This window comes from Dama dama, chromosome 8, assembly GCF_033118175.1.
Source record: "Dama dama isolate Ldn47 chromosome 8, ASM3311817v1, whole genome shotgun sequence".
Classification (NCBI taxonomy): Eukaryota; Metazoa; Chordata; class Mammalia; order Artiodactyla; family Cervidae; genus Dama; species Dama dama.
Window position 1 is genome coordinate 13,196,596 of NC_083688.1, and position 17,363 is coordinate 13,213,958.

The 17,363-nt window shown below is 39.4% G+C and overlaps 1 protein-coding gene and 1 non-coding gene across 18 annotated transcripts in view; both read right to left on the reverse strand.

Moving 5' to 3' along the window:
• The window catches only part of PUM1 (pumilio RNA binding family member 1), a 123,324-nt gene that overhangs the window by 9,537 nt on the left and 96,424 nt on the right, over nucleotides 1–17,363 (reverse strand). For 14 of the 17 annotated variants that reach the window (XM_061148421.1, XM_061148420.1, XM_061148414.1 and 11 more), the window contains 6 exons: nucleotides 11,904–12,171; nucleotides 9,374–9,503; nucleotides 7,379–7,513; nucleotides 4,116–4,253; nucleotides 1,304–1,429; nucleotides 91–212 (listed from right to left, as the gene is read on the reverse strand). In XM_061148421.1, the coding sequence (XP_061004404.1) occupies nucleotides 91–212; nucleotides 1,304–1,429; nucleotides 4,116–4,253; nucleotides 7,379–7,513; nucleotides 9,374–9,503; nucleotides 11,904–12,171 (919 nt within the window). The remainder of the gene's footprint in view (nucleotides 1–90; nucleotides 213–1,303; nucleotides 1,430–4,115; nucleotides 4,254–7,378; nucleotides 7,514–9,373; nucleotides 9,504–11,903; nucleotides 12,172–17,363) is intronic. The other 3 variants (XM_061148408.1, XM_061148411.1, XM_061148407.1) reach the window with 1 other exon arrangement.
• Nucleotides 6,405–6,489, reverse strand: LOC133061066 (small nucleolar RNA SNORD103/SNORD85). The gene has a single exon (XR_009693899.1). It is a non-coding gene; the product is annotated as a small nucleolar RNA SNORD103/SNORD85 (small nucleolar RNA).

Here is a 17,363-nt window from a genome sequence, read left to right on the forward strand (position 1 = left end):
AGAAAAAAAAAGTACCACAATTTCTCTGGACCTGAAATACTATTTAATCATTTCTTCTGGAAAACAGCCTGTGTAATTTAAAGCACATACCTTGCAAATTTGTGCTGACTCAACACAAGTACATTGCCTCGAATTTCTGCTACAATTTTACTTTTATCCTCAGGACGACCATGCTCCAATACATGCTGGATTACATAATTTCCATACTGATCCTGTTTCAAAAACAACAGAAAATTTTAAATTTATATAAACAAGCTCTAGGCTACCTAAATTCTGACATTAATCAACATCTATCTTCCTTTAACACCATGATGGCTTACCTGAATACTAAAGAACATATAGGATTTTTTAAATGGATAGGTAGTGAATTTTTCCCTATCATTACAAAACAGGAACACATCATTACTAGACAATGGAATGTTTCTATATATATTTATGCTGAAAGATCCAGTCAGGGATTTCAAATAAAGAGCTATTTTTCTAACAAATGTACAAATGGGTCTCTGCACCTGTCTTTAACAAAGAAAAACTGGAAACACTGGCAACACCTAATTAAATAACACCACAAGCATACAATGGAGATACTCATCTAAAGTGAAAGATGTGTTTAAAGAATAAGTGTGTGAGCAAGAATTCCAAAGGCACAAATATTTATTTGTAACACATAAAAAATTAAGTGCATACAAAGAACACTTTTTTTAAAAAGTGCCTATGCCAAATGCGTCTGCTTCTGGACAGTAGGATTATGGAACATTTCTTGTGTTCTGCTGCTCCTTTCTGCACTTACAATTTTTTTTACAATGAATAGTTAATACATTTATAATCTCACATCTCTGAGCAAAACAAGCAACAAGCACCACTCCTAAAATTGCTTTAAGACAACATATTACATAAAGAAAGTGTTCGAACAGTATGATATGGGAGAAAATTTTAGTAGAAGTAAGACAAATATAAAAAACTACAGAAATCAACTACTCCATTTAGTTCATTTGAAAAGATGAAACTGACAAACTACATGGCCTGCCTAAGTGGCCACAGCTAGCTTAATCCATGACAGGGCTCTGGCTTTTGACAGTTCCTGACAGATCTCTTGATGACTCAGAGGTAGATCTTAACTCCAAGGGCAGGGTTCTAGTCATCACCCATATGCATAAAAGATCAACCAGGCTGGTATAAGTGGAAACTTGCCCAGAGCTTCAATGGGCATTTTAAACACATTAACCCCTTCTGGAAAAGAAACCTGTGCTGAGAAAACACGTAAGCCCACAGGTGTTTGCAGTTACTCTACTGGCAACTCCATTACCTGTACAAGTTGCTCGGTGTGCTGGTGAAGCTCCTCTAAAATAGGGAGTGTCTGGTCAGGGAGACAGTGCTCCAGGATCCTCTGAATCACTCGGCAGCCATAAGGATGCGTGGACAAAGCAAACACCTAGGGCAGACCGACACAAACAAGAAAACCAAAATTAACAGGTGCCACTTTCAATACTTCAGAATTATTTATATACATTTTCCCATTAATTTTCCCAATGACCTAGAGAGACAGTCATGATTATTCTTGGTATACAGATGAGAAAACCAAAGTGCCTAAGTTTACATAATGTGCCTAAAGTCTTACAGACAGTAAATGACACAGCCAGGATTTGATTTCCTACTCTGACTCCAAGTCCAAATTATTAAGTATGGCATTTAAGTTCTCTCTGAAAATAATAAGGTGTGTATGGACGAATGAGGATAAACTCTAATTTCTTAAACCCATTCCAGGAACTCATAGATTTATACAAATTCAAAACTAAGAAGGACCTTACCAAAAAGTTTATTTAGAAAGGAACAGAGATGAAGGTCATAGAAAACACAGTTAAAGAGTCCACAGTGTCAAATGATGGCTTTAAAAACAGTAAAAAGGTTTGGACCAAAGCCTGAATGCTTTCACATAACCACAGGATAATGTTCTGAATTGAGCTGGGGTGTTTTCCAGCAAGAAGCAAGAAAGGATTCCTCTTTTGTTGAGTCTGGAACAAGGCGAACGCACAGGCTTCAGATCCAGAGAACCCAGTCTCAATTCTGCCCTTCCTAGCTGAATGACCTGGATTATCTGAACCTCAAATTTATTGTCAAGAATAATGACAGTAATGATGAAAACACTTAATACGCTCCCTAGTGGCTCAGACGGTAAAGAATGTGTCTGCCATGAAGGAGACCCAGGTTTGATCCCTGGGTTGGGAAGATCCCCTGGAGGAGGAAGTGGCTACCTACTCCAGTATTCTTGCCTGGAGAATCCCACGGACAGAGGAGCCTAGTGGGCTACAGTTCATGTGTCTTAGATGTTTACCAAGTGTCAGTCACAGTTCTAGGTGTTTTATACACAGCTTCATGTGTACAACTATACACCTGATACACTGTACTGTTTTGCTCAATTCTAGCTTTATAAAAACAGTAAACACTCAGTCTAGAGCAACTTATTTCACTCAACATAGTGATTCAAATATTTACTTATAATACTATGAGCTTCTACCATTTACTCTGTTTATCTATCTGTATAGCATAAAGTTGAGAAAGTTTGGGGGGGGGGGGGCGGGGGGGTCTGATCCTCTCCTGATAGATATCTAGTTTACTTAGTCTTTTCCTATTAGGAGACCAATGCTGCTTTAAACATATCTAAACATATCTTGTTGAGCTTTAAGCCAACTTTTTCACTCTCCTCTTTCACTTTTACCTGTCACGAGGCGTGGCCAAAAAAAACAAAAAAAAAAAATGATCTACTATTTGTGGTCTTATTTTGCATTTTCATGATTACTAATGGGATTACTTTTTCATAGGTTTCTTCTGTCTATTCAGGCCTTGAGCCCATTTCTGAATTAACCTGTATTATTCTCTTTGATTTTAAGAGTTCTTTATATATGCTGGTTATCAATTCATTGGCATTTTTCATCTTGAAAATATTCCCTCCCATTTGGTGGCTTAATCTGTTTACTTTTTTGTGTATTTCAAGCACACACACACAAAAAGCCTTAAACAGAGGTACTTTTTTTTAACTTAACTCAGAAAATCCCAAATAATCCTCAGTTACTGTTTGGGCTTCCCTTGTGGCTCAACTGGTAAAGAGTCTGCCTGCAATGTGGGAGACCTGGGTCTGATCTCTGGGTTGGGAAGGGAAAGGCTACCCACTCCAGTATTCCGGCCTGGAGAATTCCATGGACTGTATAGTCCATGGGGTCGCAAAGAGTCGGACACAACTGAGCGACTTTCACTTTCAGTGTCTGTACTCTACTTAACCATTGCTGTAACTGAGCAAACCGCAAAACCTAAACAACTCTAAAATCCCATTTCAATACAGGCTTTAGCAGTTCACATGACTATACCTGAAAATTTACCTGATATTTCCAGTCTCCCCTCCTTTTCAAAAACAACAACAAAAGCTGTGGTATGACAAAATATCAACTCTGCTTGGAAATTGGTGCTAAAAGCACCCTGGTTCTTATGATACACAATAAACAGGAGAAATCAGAAGCTAGTTCTGGTTGGGTGCCACTTAACAGAGTTCAAACCAACCTGATCACTGCCCCATCCAACGCCCCAAAATTAAGAAGCACCTTGGTGTTTTCTTGAGACTTGGGGGGCGGGGAGGAAGCGGGGAGGGGAAGGGTTGGTGGATATGTAGGACCTCAGTCAACCCCTGCATTAGAAATGCAGAGTCTTCACCACTGGACCACCAGGGAAGTCCCACACCTTGTTAAAGATATAGTCACACATAACCTGTAAGACTGGTTTTGTAAATCACCTAAATTTTAAAACATGATAAAAACTTTTAAATATCAAGATAAATAGTACTCAACCAAATAAAAAAACTTACTCGTCAAATATAAGACTTAACAACTCTGATGACAGTATCTCATCCTGACATGATCCTCCTGCTTTAATGATGGAGAGAAGATCCATGGACAATTAAGGGAAGAGCTGGAGGTGCACAGAGCTAGTACCTAGTAACACTGAAGAGGACTGCTACTTACTGCAGTCTAAAACGCACTAAGCCCTTGAGAACACTCCCATTGTGCTCTCCGCTCACAATGGAAACACCCATCAACTTGTTTCCCTTTTTTCTTTACTAAGTCACTTACCTGCCCCTTAAATGCATCGATGATAAACTGCAGAGACTGGGGCTGCACACACTCGATGCACTTCTGCACCACGTGATTGCCATTCTGGTCTTTCACACACTTGAGGACGTGGCCATCCAGTTCCCGAACCATTTCATTCTAGTTGAGACAAAGAAAGAAAGCATCACCAGAATCACAGAGAGCAAACACCTGGACAGTCAACGTTCTCCTTACCAAACACAAAAAGCACGGAGCAGGGAATCCATGACAATGAAAGTGGGACAACTCAGCTGTGGCACTCAAGACAACCTTGATAACAAACGAGGACTGGAGTTTTTCCACATGATAGCAAATTTCCTATAATAACAACCAGTCTTAAGAAAAGTTCTCTAACTTGCAAAAGACCTCTTGGGAGTTCCAAAAAAAATGCAGTCAACTTCAAATAGAAAGCAGCCGGTATCAAATCAACTACATTGTATTAGAGACTATCACATACAATTCACCATTTGTCACCATGACAAGACTGTAAAGTCCCTATCAATAAAAATGACAGTAGTTAATCTAGAGCTGACTCTAGCTAGGCAGAGCTCTAAGTGTTTAACATGATCTGACTTATGAATCTGCCTGACAATTCTCTGCAGTGGCCACTATTACAGATGAATAAATCAAGGCAGAGAAAAATTAGCTGACTTGTTAAAAAATCACAGACCCGGACTTGCCCCAATTCAAACTCAAGTAATCTGACTCCCGTGTGTGGCGATACAGATCATGTCAGCAAATGACTAGTCGATTAAATATTACCCTGCACACTCTTCTCCACCCACATATATGAATATATGAACATACTGAGTCTGAGAAGGGTTAAAACTATAAACAGTGACTGAATCAGAACTCTAGCCTGAGTCTGTGACTCCAACATGATCTTTCCACCAGGCCAGACTGACTGCATAATCAGCTGGAATAGTACTCTCAGTTAATGAAAAGTGTCCAAAGTCAGGGAAAAATATAGGACAAAACTAGACATTATGTGGTATGTATGTGTGTATGGGGGTGACAAGGGTACCGAAAAAGAGCCATTGGGATTTTTATTGGATCCCCTCCCCAAACTTGTTGACTCAGGTCTCCTTAAGCTGAATACCTGCACAACGGCTGGGCCCTGGTACTTTCTGCCCAATTTCTTTGCTGTATACAATCTCTATATATTAGCTACACGCTGCTGACTCTATATTTATGGTATCGGAGAAGACAGCAAACCAGTTTAAGATGGTGACATTTATGAATACAATTGTCTTAAATCCTTGAGATGTTAAGCATGTAAAAGCACTAAAAGATTTTCTAATTAAAGAAACTCAAGACTACATTGCCAGGGACTAAACAAGCAATAGATTCAGGACAGTTTGCTGAAGCAATTAATCAAATGTCAGAAAAGAATAACTTATGGAAACATAATTATGAGAATGATAAATAGAGGATGATGCCTATATAAAGATAAAACACCAGGAACAGTTCTAATAATCAAAATGAAGGGGAAGTGGCATCCCTGAAGCCCAAAGAGGTAAAAACTCCACTGGAGATCAATTTATTTCATCTAAAATACACTTACATCTGGAAAACAGTAAGTTATTTGTACTGGGGAAGATAGTTTAGACCCAGAACAGGAATCACAGAGAAACCAGATTAGGAAAAGATACTCAGCAATATATAGGGTAGAAAGAGCAATGGGGGGTGGCGGCGCAGGGAAGAGAAGGGAGACAAAAACTACTACAGTGTAGCCACTGGATCAGAAAACAAACAAAAAAATACAGTAAAATATAAAATAAAATCAACAATGTATCATATTCGTGGGAGAGGGCAAAGATATGGAAAATACCTGGGAAATCAAAATTTCCTGCTTGCTTTCAGTAAGCAGGCATTATGGTCAAGAGAGGGAAAAAGTTCCATGTTCAAAAGAAACAAGAAAATTAACAAAGGAAGATTCAGTCATCAAATTTTCATCCTGGAACATCCCAGGGAAAATTAAAACTGATAACGATTTGAACATTAGGAGAAAACAAACTAGTAGCTTCACCCCTGCTTCTAATCACTTACACACAACATCCTCTTCTTATCGCTGTAGCTCCTGTGCTGGGCACTGAATGGAATGAATTCCCAACCCGCTGTGTGTCTCCAACATCCCCTCCACCTTCACCAGCATCTTGACAGGCCCATCTGAGTCTCACAGCTTAAGGACTCTGGACTCCCCAGCCCTCAGCTGCCATCACCAACACCAGCACGGTGTTCGGTTCTGACCTGGAGGCGGTGGGGGCCCCGTCTGGCTCAGAACTTGAGTCCATAGTAAAGATTCTCATTACTGAACTCTGTTCTCAGAGAGGGCAAGTGGCTCATCACTGCCAGACCACGGGCACCCCTCCATCGAGAAGGGCTGGGTGAATTCAGAGCCCAAAGGCTGAGGGTTCAGACGGGCAGCACCCGAGGCGCGAGGCACTGCCTCCCGCAGACACAGTGCGGCCCGCACGCCTGCCTGGGGGCTGGCTGGACTCCCCGGCCCCGGGGTCTGTGTGGGGCCGGCAGGACCTCCTCCACGACCGCTCTGAGGCTGTGAGCCTCCTCATGTGCTTTCTGGGTCAGCTCCCACTCACGGCACACAACGCCTCAGATTTCTGTCCCATTTTCTCCCCTCTACCTCCTCTGCAGCCTGGACTTCTCCTCCTACAAAGCCTCCCCTCAGCGGCGTGCGCTCAGGCGCTCACGTCACCCTTCCCACATGTGCTCTGTGGGCAATGCTCAGCCTCAGTCATCTCTGTGCTGGCGACTGGCACACGGTGGGCGCCAGATCAGCATGCCAGACCAGTGCGGCCTCAGGCAGGAGCTCGTTCAGCAAACGGTGGAATGGAAGATTAAGAGGGTGCAAGTGAAGAAAACTAGAAGGTTTAAGTTGGAAAAAGTTTTGTTTGTTGGGGTCAGTTCGGGTACAAGAAATTGACAACTCTACTTTCTTCACCTCTTGCCAAAGGAAAAACCCACCTCTAAAATCACACCTACTAAAGACTTAATTCTGGTCAAAGGGGAAAATGTTTGAAACCGCTGGTTTTAACACAAGACACTTGATCCACTATAAATTTACAAAATTAACTGCACAATTCATGCTTGCCATGCACAGAGGGCAGCCACAAGCACCAAAGAAACACTGAGAGAAAACTAAAGACTGACAAACGTGCAAGGTTCACCACATGTACCATGAAGAAACACCAAACACCAAGAGAAAAGTTAAAGGGGAAACTTACAATTACCTGCTGGTCTGAGGGAATAAACTCAAGAGCTTTCTGGATAACACGGCAGCCATACATCTGCAGTGCCAATGACAGGACATGGCCTCGAATCCGTTCAGCCAAAGCCAGCTTCTGTTCAAGGCTGCCAAACTAGACATAATGTGTGGGTGAACACCATTACTTAGGTAGAAAGAAAGAAACCAGAGAAAGCAAAGCATTCATTATTCTGTACCAACCATTGGCATACCTCTTTTAGCCCTATCATCTGTGATTAACTAAACCTTTTGTTTATAAAAACCTTTGTTTCTTCAAGGCAGTACTTATCAGAATCTGATTAAGAGGAACTCTTTTTAATGTTAAAAACACTTCTCAGATATCCAACTGTAGTAGTTTCTGCTAAACAAATACGCAATTCCTCAAAGATGCCCGTAACTCATCAATACTATTAAATATACCTATATGCCATTAATTACAAGAGCATTTACATTTATTCTAAAAACAACATTACATGTGGACGACACTGTTTATTACTAAGGCTTTAGACAATGTCTGAGGGATATTTAAGGGTTTCTTGCAGCAAACCTGTATCACTTTAGGTGTCTGAGTCCATAAGTTGAAATGAAAGAACTGAAGTTCTTTCATCTTTGTGACGTTTAAGCCAAAGCACACATGCGCACTCTCTTCTGAATATACTGTTCTATACTACTATAAGAAATGATAATGTCTATTTATACAAGTCAACAGGATCAGGGGGAAAGTTAGTAAAATCGAGGGGTATGACTGCACAATGTTAAGTCTTCCTAGAATGCTTTTCCATCCTTGTTTTTTTATTTTCATCTGAATAGCATATGAGACTGATAGAGACTTATGAATAAGGATGCCCAACCCACTCATTTTTCATACAAGGGAACTCAAGTCCATGGACATTCTCTAAGTCAGAGAAGTTCTCCAGCTTGTCCCAAATCATGCTGCTATAATCAACTGTTCATTTGGCCAGCCTAGCTGCATTAACCTCTGGAGTTGGGAGAGCCCTATATTTTTATATATATGTGACCAAAATGGCAGTGAAAAGGTATCTGAAAGTCAAAATTGTAAGAGTCATGTTTAGGTTGATTCCTCAATTCACAGCTAGAGAATTCAGAGTCAAAGGACTTAGATCTTGATGAGAAAAGCTGAGAAGATAAAGACTGTGAGTGAGCCATTTTTAAAAAATCTTCACACAAACCAAAAAAAATAAGATGTAAGAAGATTACAAATTTCTCTTGCTGAGGGACAGGTAATGTGCAGAGTTGCCACATTTTACCCCTGTACCAGATGTTTCATCTCAATGTTTCACTCCTTTCTGGATTATAATAAGGTTATTGATACCACGGCTCTGTAGTACATCACAGCTACAATGGTCAGTCAAAAGAAAAAATCTGTGCCTTTCTGACACTTTAGTTTAGAAGAGGAAATAAGACATTAATCCAACAATCTCACCGATCCTTTCCAAAGACAATGATAACAAGAATAGACATTATCCGCATTAACAGGGGAATAATAAGGAACCAAGGCTGAAGGATCACCCATGTATCAATCCTCATGACTGTGGTTTATGATGAAAAACACTAGAGCTGGTGTTCAAAGATAATTCTCCAGGAAACCATTTTTTAAATTTCTTTTTCAGAACTTTATTGTGGTCCTGCTAAAATTATCTTACACAAATTTTTTCCTCCAAACATGACACTTTCAGTGAAACTATTTTGGCAATCAGAAATATTGTGCTGGATCCTAAATGAAGAGAGTGGTTCTACAAACACATTTCTCAAATACACTATCATTATCTGCTTGGGTATTTCAATGATGCACTTCTGCTAACGAACTGGAGAAACATTTAATCGTGCTTCAAAAAGACCACTCACACTTCATTTTAAGAACTGGAATGAAATTGCAATTCTAAAAACAGCTAATGAAAATCAAAATGCTGTGCAGATTCTCTAAAGGCAAAAGACAGAAAGAACAAAGGCTTACTTCAAAGAACTTCTGAATGACGTAATTTCCAAATACATCCACCATCAGCTGGTAAGCGGCCTGCAGGATTTCATTGAAGACAAGTTGGCGTTCGGCTGGTGTGGCACGCTCAAGTTTCAGCTGAATGAATCTGAAATACAAAGTAAAACGAGCAATCACAGCATTTTAGGAAGACTTGGAAAATATCTATAAAGACTAGCTCAATTTATGTGATTTTTCAGTTCTGAAGCTATATGTATTTGTGTGCATATGCATTTACACACACACACAACTGTTACTTAAATAAATCACTTGAGCTCACTTACTTGAAGAATTACTGAAAAGGAAAAAACAAGTTATACTGTGAAGTATTCCCTATTTTAACCAAGCTTTTAAAAGTATATTTAAGTTTCAGTATATGTCATTACAACAGGACATGTATTTATTTCCGTGTGGGATGGAGGGAAGAGATGAAAAGTGGGGCAGAAAAAGAGAGAAGAAGGTGAAGGCAAGAGGCACAACACCAGGAGAACTTGGCCAGACGTTTTCTCTTAGAAACCAGTCCCACATCAATAAACTTAAAAGCCCATGGTCCCTATTTTAGTCTTCAACACACACCCATATGAAGTGCACATGTAGTATGTGTTCATTAACGGTGTGGGACAGCAGTCATCTATGCGCAGTATCTTTCTAAAGTAGCAGCTACTCCGTTTGCCTTTTTTAGCTCAGGAGACTGTATTAAAAAAAACATGTTTTTCTCTTAATCTGGATTTAAATATGAAAATATTTAAATATGAAAAATCCTTGCCCAGTAGCAAGCTGGTAGAACTTAAAGAGGAGGCAAGTTCTTTGGGAGTTGTTTTAAAGGAACCATCAGAGAGAAAGAAAAAGGGAGAGAAGGCTGGATGATGTCACCATAACTCTGCCTTTTCCTGAGGACCAAGGTCCCTTTCTGTGAAGTCCACTGGAACAGGGACGGGTAACCAAAGCTAAATAATAGCATTTTCTAACCTCTGTGCAGACCCTTACTTCTACAGAAGGGAACAACAAAGGAAAGCGGTGGCAACAGCTTATTCCTGAGCCTAAGGACCCAAATTTGCAACTGAGCAGTATCTCTTTGAGAGAAAGATTCTTAACAGTGATTAAAGTAGCAAGTATTGTACACAAGTCTTTGTGTTACTATTTCTGTTTTTCTTGAACTGTAGACATTCTATGAGGTTCTCATGAGCAAATGAACACCAGGCTAATCTTTCAGAAAGGTAAAAAGGGTTGTTTCAGCATGTGATCCAGATTATTGTTGTTCAGTTCGCTCAGTCGTGTCCGACTCTGAGACCTCACAGACTGCAGCATGCCAGGCTTCCCTATCCTTCACCATCTCCCAGAGCTTGCTCTAACTCATGTCCATCAAGTCAGTGATGCTATCCAACCACCTCATCCTCTGCCGTCCCCTTCTCCTCCTGCCTCTCATCTTTCCCAGCATCAATGTCTTTTCTAAAAAGTGTTTTCGTATCAGGTGGCAGATGTATTGGAACTTCAGTTTATTCTCAGCATCAGTCCTTCTAATGAATATTCAGGATTGATTTCCTTTAGGATTGACAGGTTTGATCTCCTTGCAGTCCAATGGAAGGACTCTCAAGGGTCTTCTCCAACACCATAGTTCAAAACCATCAATTCTTTGGTGCTCAACTTTCTTTATGGTCCAACTCTCACGGACATGACTATTGGGACTATAGTCACAGCTGTGACTATAGGGACCTTTGTTAGCAAAGGAATGTCTCTGCTTTTTAATATGCTGTCTAGGTTTGTCATAGTTTTTCTTCCATGGAGCAAGCGTCTTTTAATTTCATGGCTGCAGCCGCCATCTGCAGTGATTTTGGAGCCCAAGAAAATAAAGCCTTGTCACTGCTCCCATTGTTTCCCCATCTATTTGCCATGATGTGATGGGACCAGATGCCATGATCTTCATTCTTTGAATACTGAATTCTAAGCCAGCTTTTTCACTCTCTTCTTTCACTTTCATCAAGAGGCTCTTTAGTTCCTCTTTGCTTTCTGCCATAAGGGTGGTGTCATCTGCATATATGAGGTTGCTGATATTTCTCCCAGCAATCCTGATTCCAGCTTTTGCTTTATCCATCCTGGCATTTCGTGTGATGTACTCTGCATCTAAGTTAAATAAGCAGGGTGACAATATACAGCCTTGACATGCTCCTTTCCCAATTTTGAACCAGTCTGTTGTTCCATGTCTGGTTCTAACTGTTGCTTCTTGACCTGCATACAGGCTTCACAGGAGGCAGGTAAGGTGGTCTGGTATTCCCATCTCTTTAAGAACTTTCCACAGTTTGTTGTGATCCAGATTACTAAATGGCTATTGTCAATCACTTTGTATCTGATGGCTCTCACAGCCTCTAAAATAAATAATAGGAAGTATACCAAAAGGCAAATTTTGTTTCATTAATTTTATAGCAATTTCCTTAGTGTATACCTTATCTGAGGCATGGAATTTAAGGCATTAAGATTTCAGTTACCTTAAGTGCCAAAGCCAAGTCCTCACCTGGAACCATGCTGGTCTTGGGAAAACTCCATTATGTGCCCAGCAATCTCCCGCAATTGTAAATTGGGATATCGGTTATTTCGAAAATCTTCCAAAAGCCTGCTCCTGCCAGAGGGCATGACATCAGACATTCCGTATCGCAAACGGGAGGAGGAAAAAAGGGTGCTGCTGGGGCTGAAGAGGCTGGAGGCACTGCTTGCGCTGCGGTACTTGGCTTCAGCGCCTGGAGCAGCAGAGATGTATCTTCCACTGCCATTTGTGAGTCCTCCTGTTGGTTACAGAACAGGAGAACTCAAGACTCATTCTTAAGGAACTTTGTTCAAGAGAAGAAAAAGCATCCCATACATGAAATCTTGTATCACCTCTGATTTCTTTTCAAATCTGTTGCTTTTGCGTTAAGACTCAATTCTATTAGTGCCTTGATTTTTAGAAGGCCAACTCACTAAGTTGGAAGAAAACTTTTGCACAAAAATTAAGAGGAGATTGCTATTAAACACTGATAGGAGACTGCTAGCAATAATGGAGCAAGGGTTAGTGAGTCCCTTCATAAGTGAAATGAGGAGGAACGTTCCTGCTGTGTGAACCAGGATCAGAAAAGACAAACTGCACAGAGACGAGAATAGTTTTCCACTCTCATCTCTGTGGAGATTCTTGCCATCAGTGAATAATCCCCACTCCCATCTGAAACCCTTCCTTTAAAAGAAAAATGGGGTACCCAGGTTAGTCTGTTTTATATAGTGTCCCCCCCAAAAAGTTTTGAAGGTATAGTTTTGCCAGTAAATACAAGTATGAAAATCACTAAGGCAATGCAGGCCAATGATTAGACATAAAGGATAAAAAAAATAAAAAGGATATATGCTTTGAAATGGAAGTCTTTCAAGTTCTTCATCAGGAATGGGCAGCATCTAACTCCTACTGGAACAGAGCCTGAAGTAATTGCAGTAGCAACAACTTTCAGGCCACTAATACTGCCATCTTGACTGCTGACAAGGGAATAATCACTGTCAATCCCCAGACAGAAAAAATAAGAGGGAAGACTGAAAAGCCTATCAAAAGGTAAAACAGAATTTTAAAAATTATGAGTATCTATTTTCTTTGTTTTTTTATGATACTGTTTTTTTTTTTAACTTTAGATTGTACTATAAAAAGGACGTGAAGCCTTTTTTTTTTTTTTTTGGTTCTTCCCCCATTCCTACATTGCAAAGTAGGTAAGAAATGCCATTTAAACCACAAAGAGAGCAGATGAATAAAAATCCAGGAACCATGAGAGAAGTCACCCAACATGAACTGCCTGTTAACTAGAGTTTTAATGACAGTCTGGTCTGGAGTTCAGTGGTGGCTACAAAAGGATACTCAGCTTGGATTTCTCCACAGAATTCTAGGGCCCAGTTTCAAAGGTCTGGGTCTCAATGAAAACTGTAGAACCAAAAGGAAATGGCTCACATTTTTAAATAATTAAATAAAAACTACTTACTGAATATCTGTCCTATGCCAGCCTCTCTATGCTAACAATATTTCATACCCACTTTCTATCTAATTCTTACTGGCATTATGGAAAAGGGAGTTTTAAAAATCCCATATAAGTAACAAAATTAAGGCCCAAAGATATGAAATGCCTCTCCAAAGATACAAAACTCAAATTCACCATGGCCAGAATTTATCACAGAACTCTTAACTCCAGAGTTACAGCTTTGCAACCAACCACACGATTCTCCTTTTCAGATACAGTTATACAGTTTTCGTTTTCTAAAGGACATTGTTATTCTTGTCAAAATTCCATAGTATTTCTTAATCCAAAAGGAAAACATTTCTTTCAGCAAAGGAAGACAGGAGGCTTGTAAGAAAAAAAGAACAGTAGCCATATGGCTGCTTTTTATCCCATTTCAAAAATAATTTTTTTTTTCCCCAGTCTGAGAAAGGATACAAACAGGCAAAGAGGAAGTAATCAGACAGGTCAGCAGCAATGGAAGAATGTGATAATACCAAGTAAGGTGGTGAAGAAGGGATGGCAGGAATACACAAGGTTTTGAAACAACTCAAAGGTATTTTAAGAACCTGGTCACTAACAAAGGCACTTACTGAAAAGTAACAAATCAACAAAAAAACAACCAAACTCCTAAAAGGCCTGAGAAACATCCAAATTAACATGGAAGAAAGCCAGATCCTTGCTTTCAAGGCTGAATTGCAGGAACCAACCCTGAGCACTGCCCTACTTCTATACTTCAGTTACACAAGCCAGCAAATGCACTTATTGTTTAAGCCATTATCAGTTGGATTTCTGTTACTGGGGCTAAGAGCATACTGACTAGTCCATAACATAAAGGGTTGGAGTGAATAATGGGCAGATTTACACATCTGCCCTGAACTTTTGATTTTTGGCTCTGGTATCCTTGGATGCCAGAAAGGATATACAAGCACACACATATATACACACAGCTGTTATTATTGAGAAAGGAAGTATACAAATCTGAAAAAAAAGTTTCTCCAGGTATTATAATATAAATGGCAAACTAACAGTTAATAGGAATATTCTGCTCAGGCCAAATAATTTTCTTTAAACATTAAGCCAACGGTTAAAATTTCTGCTTAAAAAATGTGGTTTCCTGTTGTTTTTGAAAAGGAACCTGGCAAAGAGTAGACCATCATTACTTGTTGATTGCAGTTTCTTTATAGATACATAAAGGCGTTTTCTAGTTCACCATAGTTTACACACCTACATGCACTTAGGCCCCAACTTTCATCCCTTGGAGGTGGCCTCTCAGGGTGTTTAACACCTGTTTTAAAAAGAACATTTCATTCAGGCCCTCTAAGGGAGCCTCCTAATGATTCCACAAAGTTTTCAGCAATATTTTGATGGTGGTGGATTTCATAGAGCTGTGTCCTATGACATTTCTACAGAGATCAACAGCTTAAATGTTTTGTGTATGTGCAGGTCTCCTGCTTCACATGTAAGGAATGTGGAAGTCACCACTTCACCCTAACAACAAACAAAAAACTAAACAGCCTGAAAAATCAAAAATTCTTCTTGAATCCATAAAAGAGTGGAAAGTAAACAAAACCACTGCCACCAAGATCAGAGAAACAGATATACAGGTCATCACGGCTAACCTGACCACAGACTCAAATAGACACACTGCCCAAACCAGTACCAGACTAGGAAATCCTGAACTGTAACCAACAAACTATCAAGTGTTGACAACCCTAAAATATGCAACTCTAGCCTACTCAAACTATCTTGTCTCAATAAAGGGAGAAGGAAAAAAACTAAGAAACGCTTGTGAAGTTGACGGTCCAGAGATATAGGCTAACACAGTGAGACCTAATCGTAAGTCTATAGCACACTTTTCCTTCCCTCACACTTCATCATCACGTTATTAAAAACCTATTCATGGCATTTCCTTTCACTTGATATATCAGGCATGGCTATCAAGGCAGAGCAAAAGGCAAAAAGAAATAAAATCTGAAGAGTAAGAGCACATATCAGAAACATATATGACAGGGATACTAAAATTTTCAGAATGGGAATTTAAAACAATTATGATTAATATGCAAAGGGCCCTAAGATATACAGCATGCAGGAAGAGATGGGCAATGTAAGCAGAGAGATAGAAATCCTGAGAAAGAACCAAAAAGAAATGCTAGAGATAAAAAAAATATTGTAACCGAAATGAAGAACACCTTTGATGGGTTTATTAGACTGAATACAGATGAGGAAAGAATCTCTAAGATAGAGGATCTATCAATAGAATCCTCAAAAATCAAAATGCAAAGAGAACAAAGACTCAAACAGAACAGAATATCCAAGGATTGTGGGGCAACCACAAAAACTGGAACATATACATAGTGGGGATATCAGAAGGAGAAGAAAGAAAGGAACAGGGGAAATATCTGAATCAATAATGACTAAGGATTATCTAAATCAATGTCAGAGAGCAAATTGCAAATCCAGGAAGCACAGGGAACACCAAGCAGGAAAAGAAAGCAAAAAATTATACCGCCCAACTATCAAACTACATAAAAAATACTGAAAGAAGCCATAGGAGGAAAAAAGTCTTACAGAGGAGCAAAGGTAAGAATTACATCTGACTTCTCCTCAAAAAGCATGCAAGCCAGAAGAGAGAAGAATGTAAGTTCTGAAGGAAAGAAACCCACCAACCTAGAATTCTATATCCTGCAAAATTATCCTTCACAAGTGAAGGAGAAATAAAGACTTTCTCAGCAAACAAAAATTGATGGAATTTGTTGCCAACAGATATGCCTTGCAAAAAATGTCAGAAGCGTTCTTCAGATAGAAGTATAAATAACACAGGCCACAAACTGATCCATATAAAGAAAGGAGGAACCTCGAAAAAAGAATAAAGAGAAAATTTTCTCTTATTCTTAATTGATCTGACAGACAACAGTTTGCTCCAATAATAGCAACAATGTATTCAATTATGCACACTTATGTCTATTTCATATACATACACATATACACACATATGATTTTTACACAGCTGAAATGAATGACAGTAATTACACAAGGGATAGCAGATAAAGGTTAAGATTATTCTGTGATTATAAAGTCCTTTTATGGCCTTATTTGAAAGTGGACCTCAGTTAACTGTAAATGTATAGTGACTCTAGTCAAACCACTGAAAAAGTTGGGGGGAAAAAAAAAGGTAGTCGTCTAACTGATAGGCTAAGAAAGGAAATAAAATGGAATCATAAAAAATGCTCAATTAAAACCACAAGAGGCAGGGACTTCCTGGTGGTCCAGTGGCTAAGATTCCACACTCCCAATGCAGCGTGCTCGGGTTCGACCCCTAGTCAGGGAACTAGATCCCACATGCCACAACTATAAGACTCCATGCAGCCAAATAAAAAATTTTTTTAAACCCATAAATGGCAGAAAAAGAATGAAAGACATAGAAACAAAAAATAGAAAACAACAAATATGGCAAACATTAATCCAACTATATCAATAATCATTTTGTCAATGATCTAAATGTACCAATTAAAGAGACTGTCAGAGTGGGTCAAAAAATGTGATTCAACATATGCTGTCTACAAGAAGCTAACTTTAAAAATACACACATACAAATTAAAAGTACCATGCTAATTAAGAAGTGCTTCAGTTACTTTATCCAAAAGGTTTTCTAGTATTCCAGACATCTAGGATCCCATCCTCTTGCTACGTGGAATGTTTTCATTCATCTGGTTTTATTTTCTGTACTCAGAGATTTAGTAGATGACTAATGGGCAAAACCCTGCTTTCTTTGCCTTTTAAAGAAAACTTCCCAAGGCACTCAACATCTGGTTCTGAATTTAACACAGGCAGAGGCAGTGCTGCTCACAAAAATGTTTATAAAGTAAGTTTTCCCCAACCACTCCTTAGGACCATAACCAAGCAACCCTTCATGAAAGTAAGCCTAAGAATAATTGTCTTTAGTGCATAATGCCGAATCCAAACTATGTTAA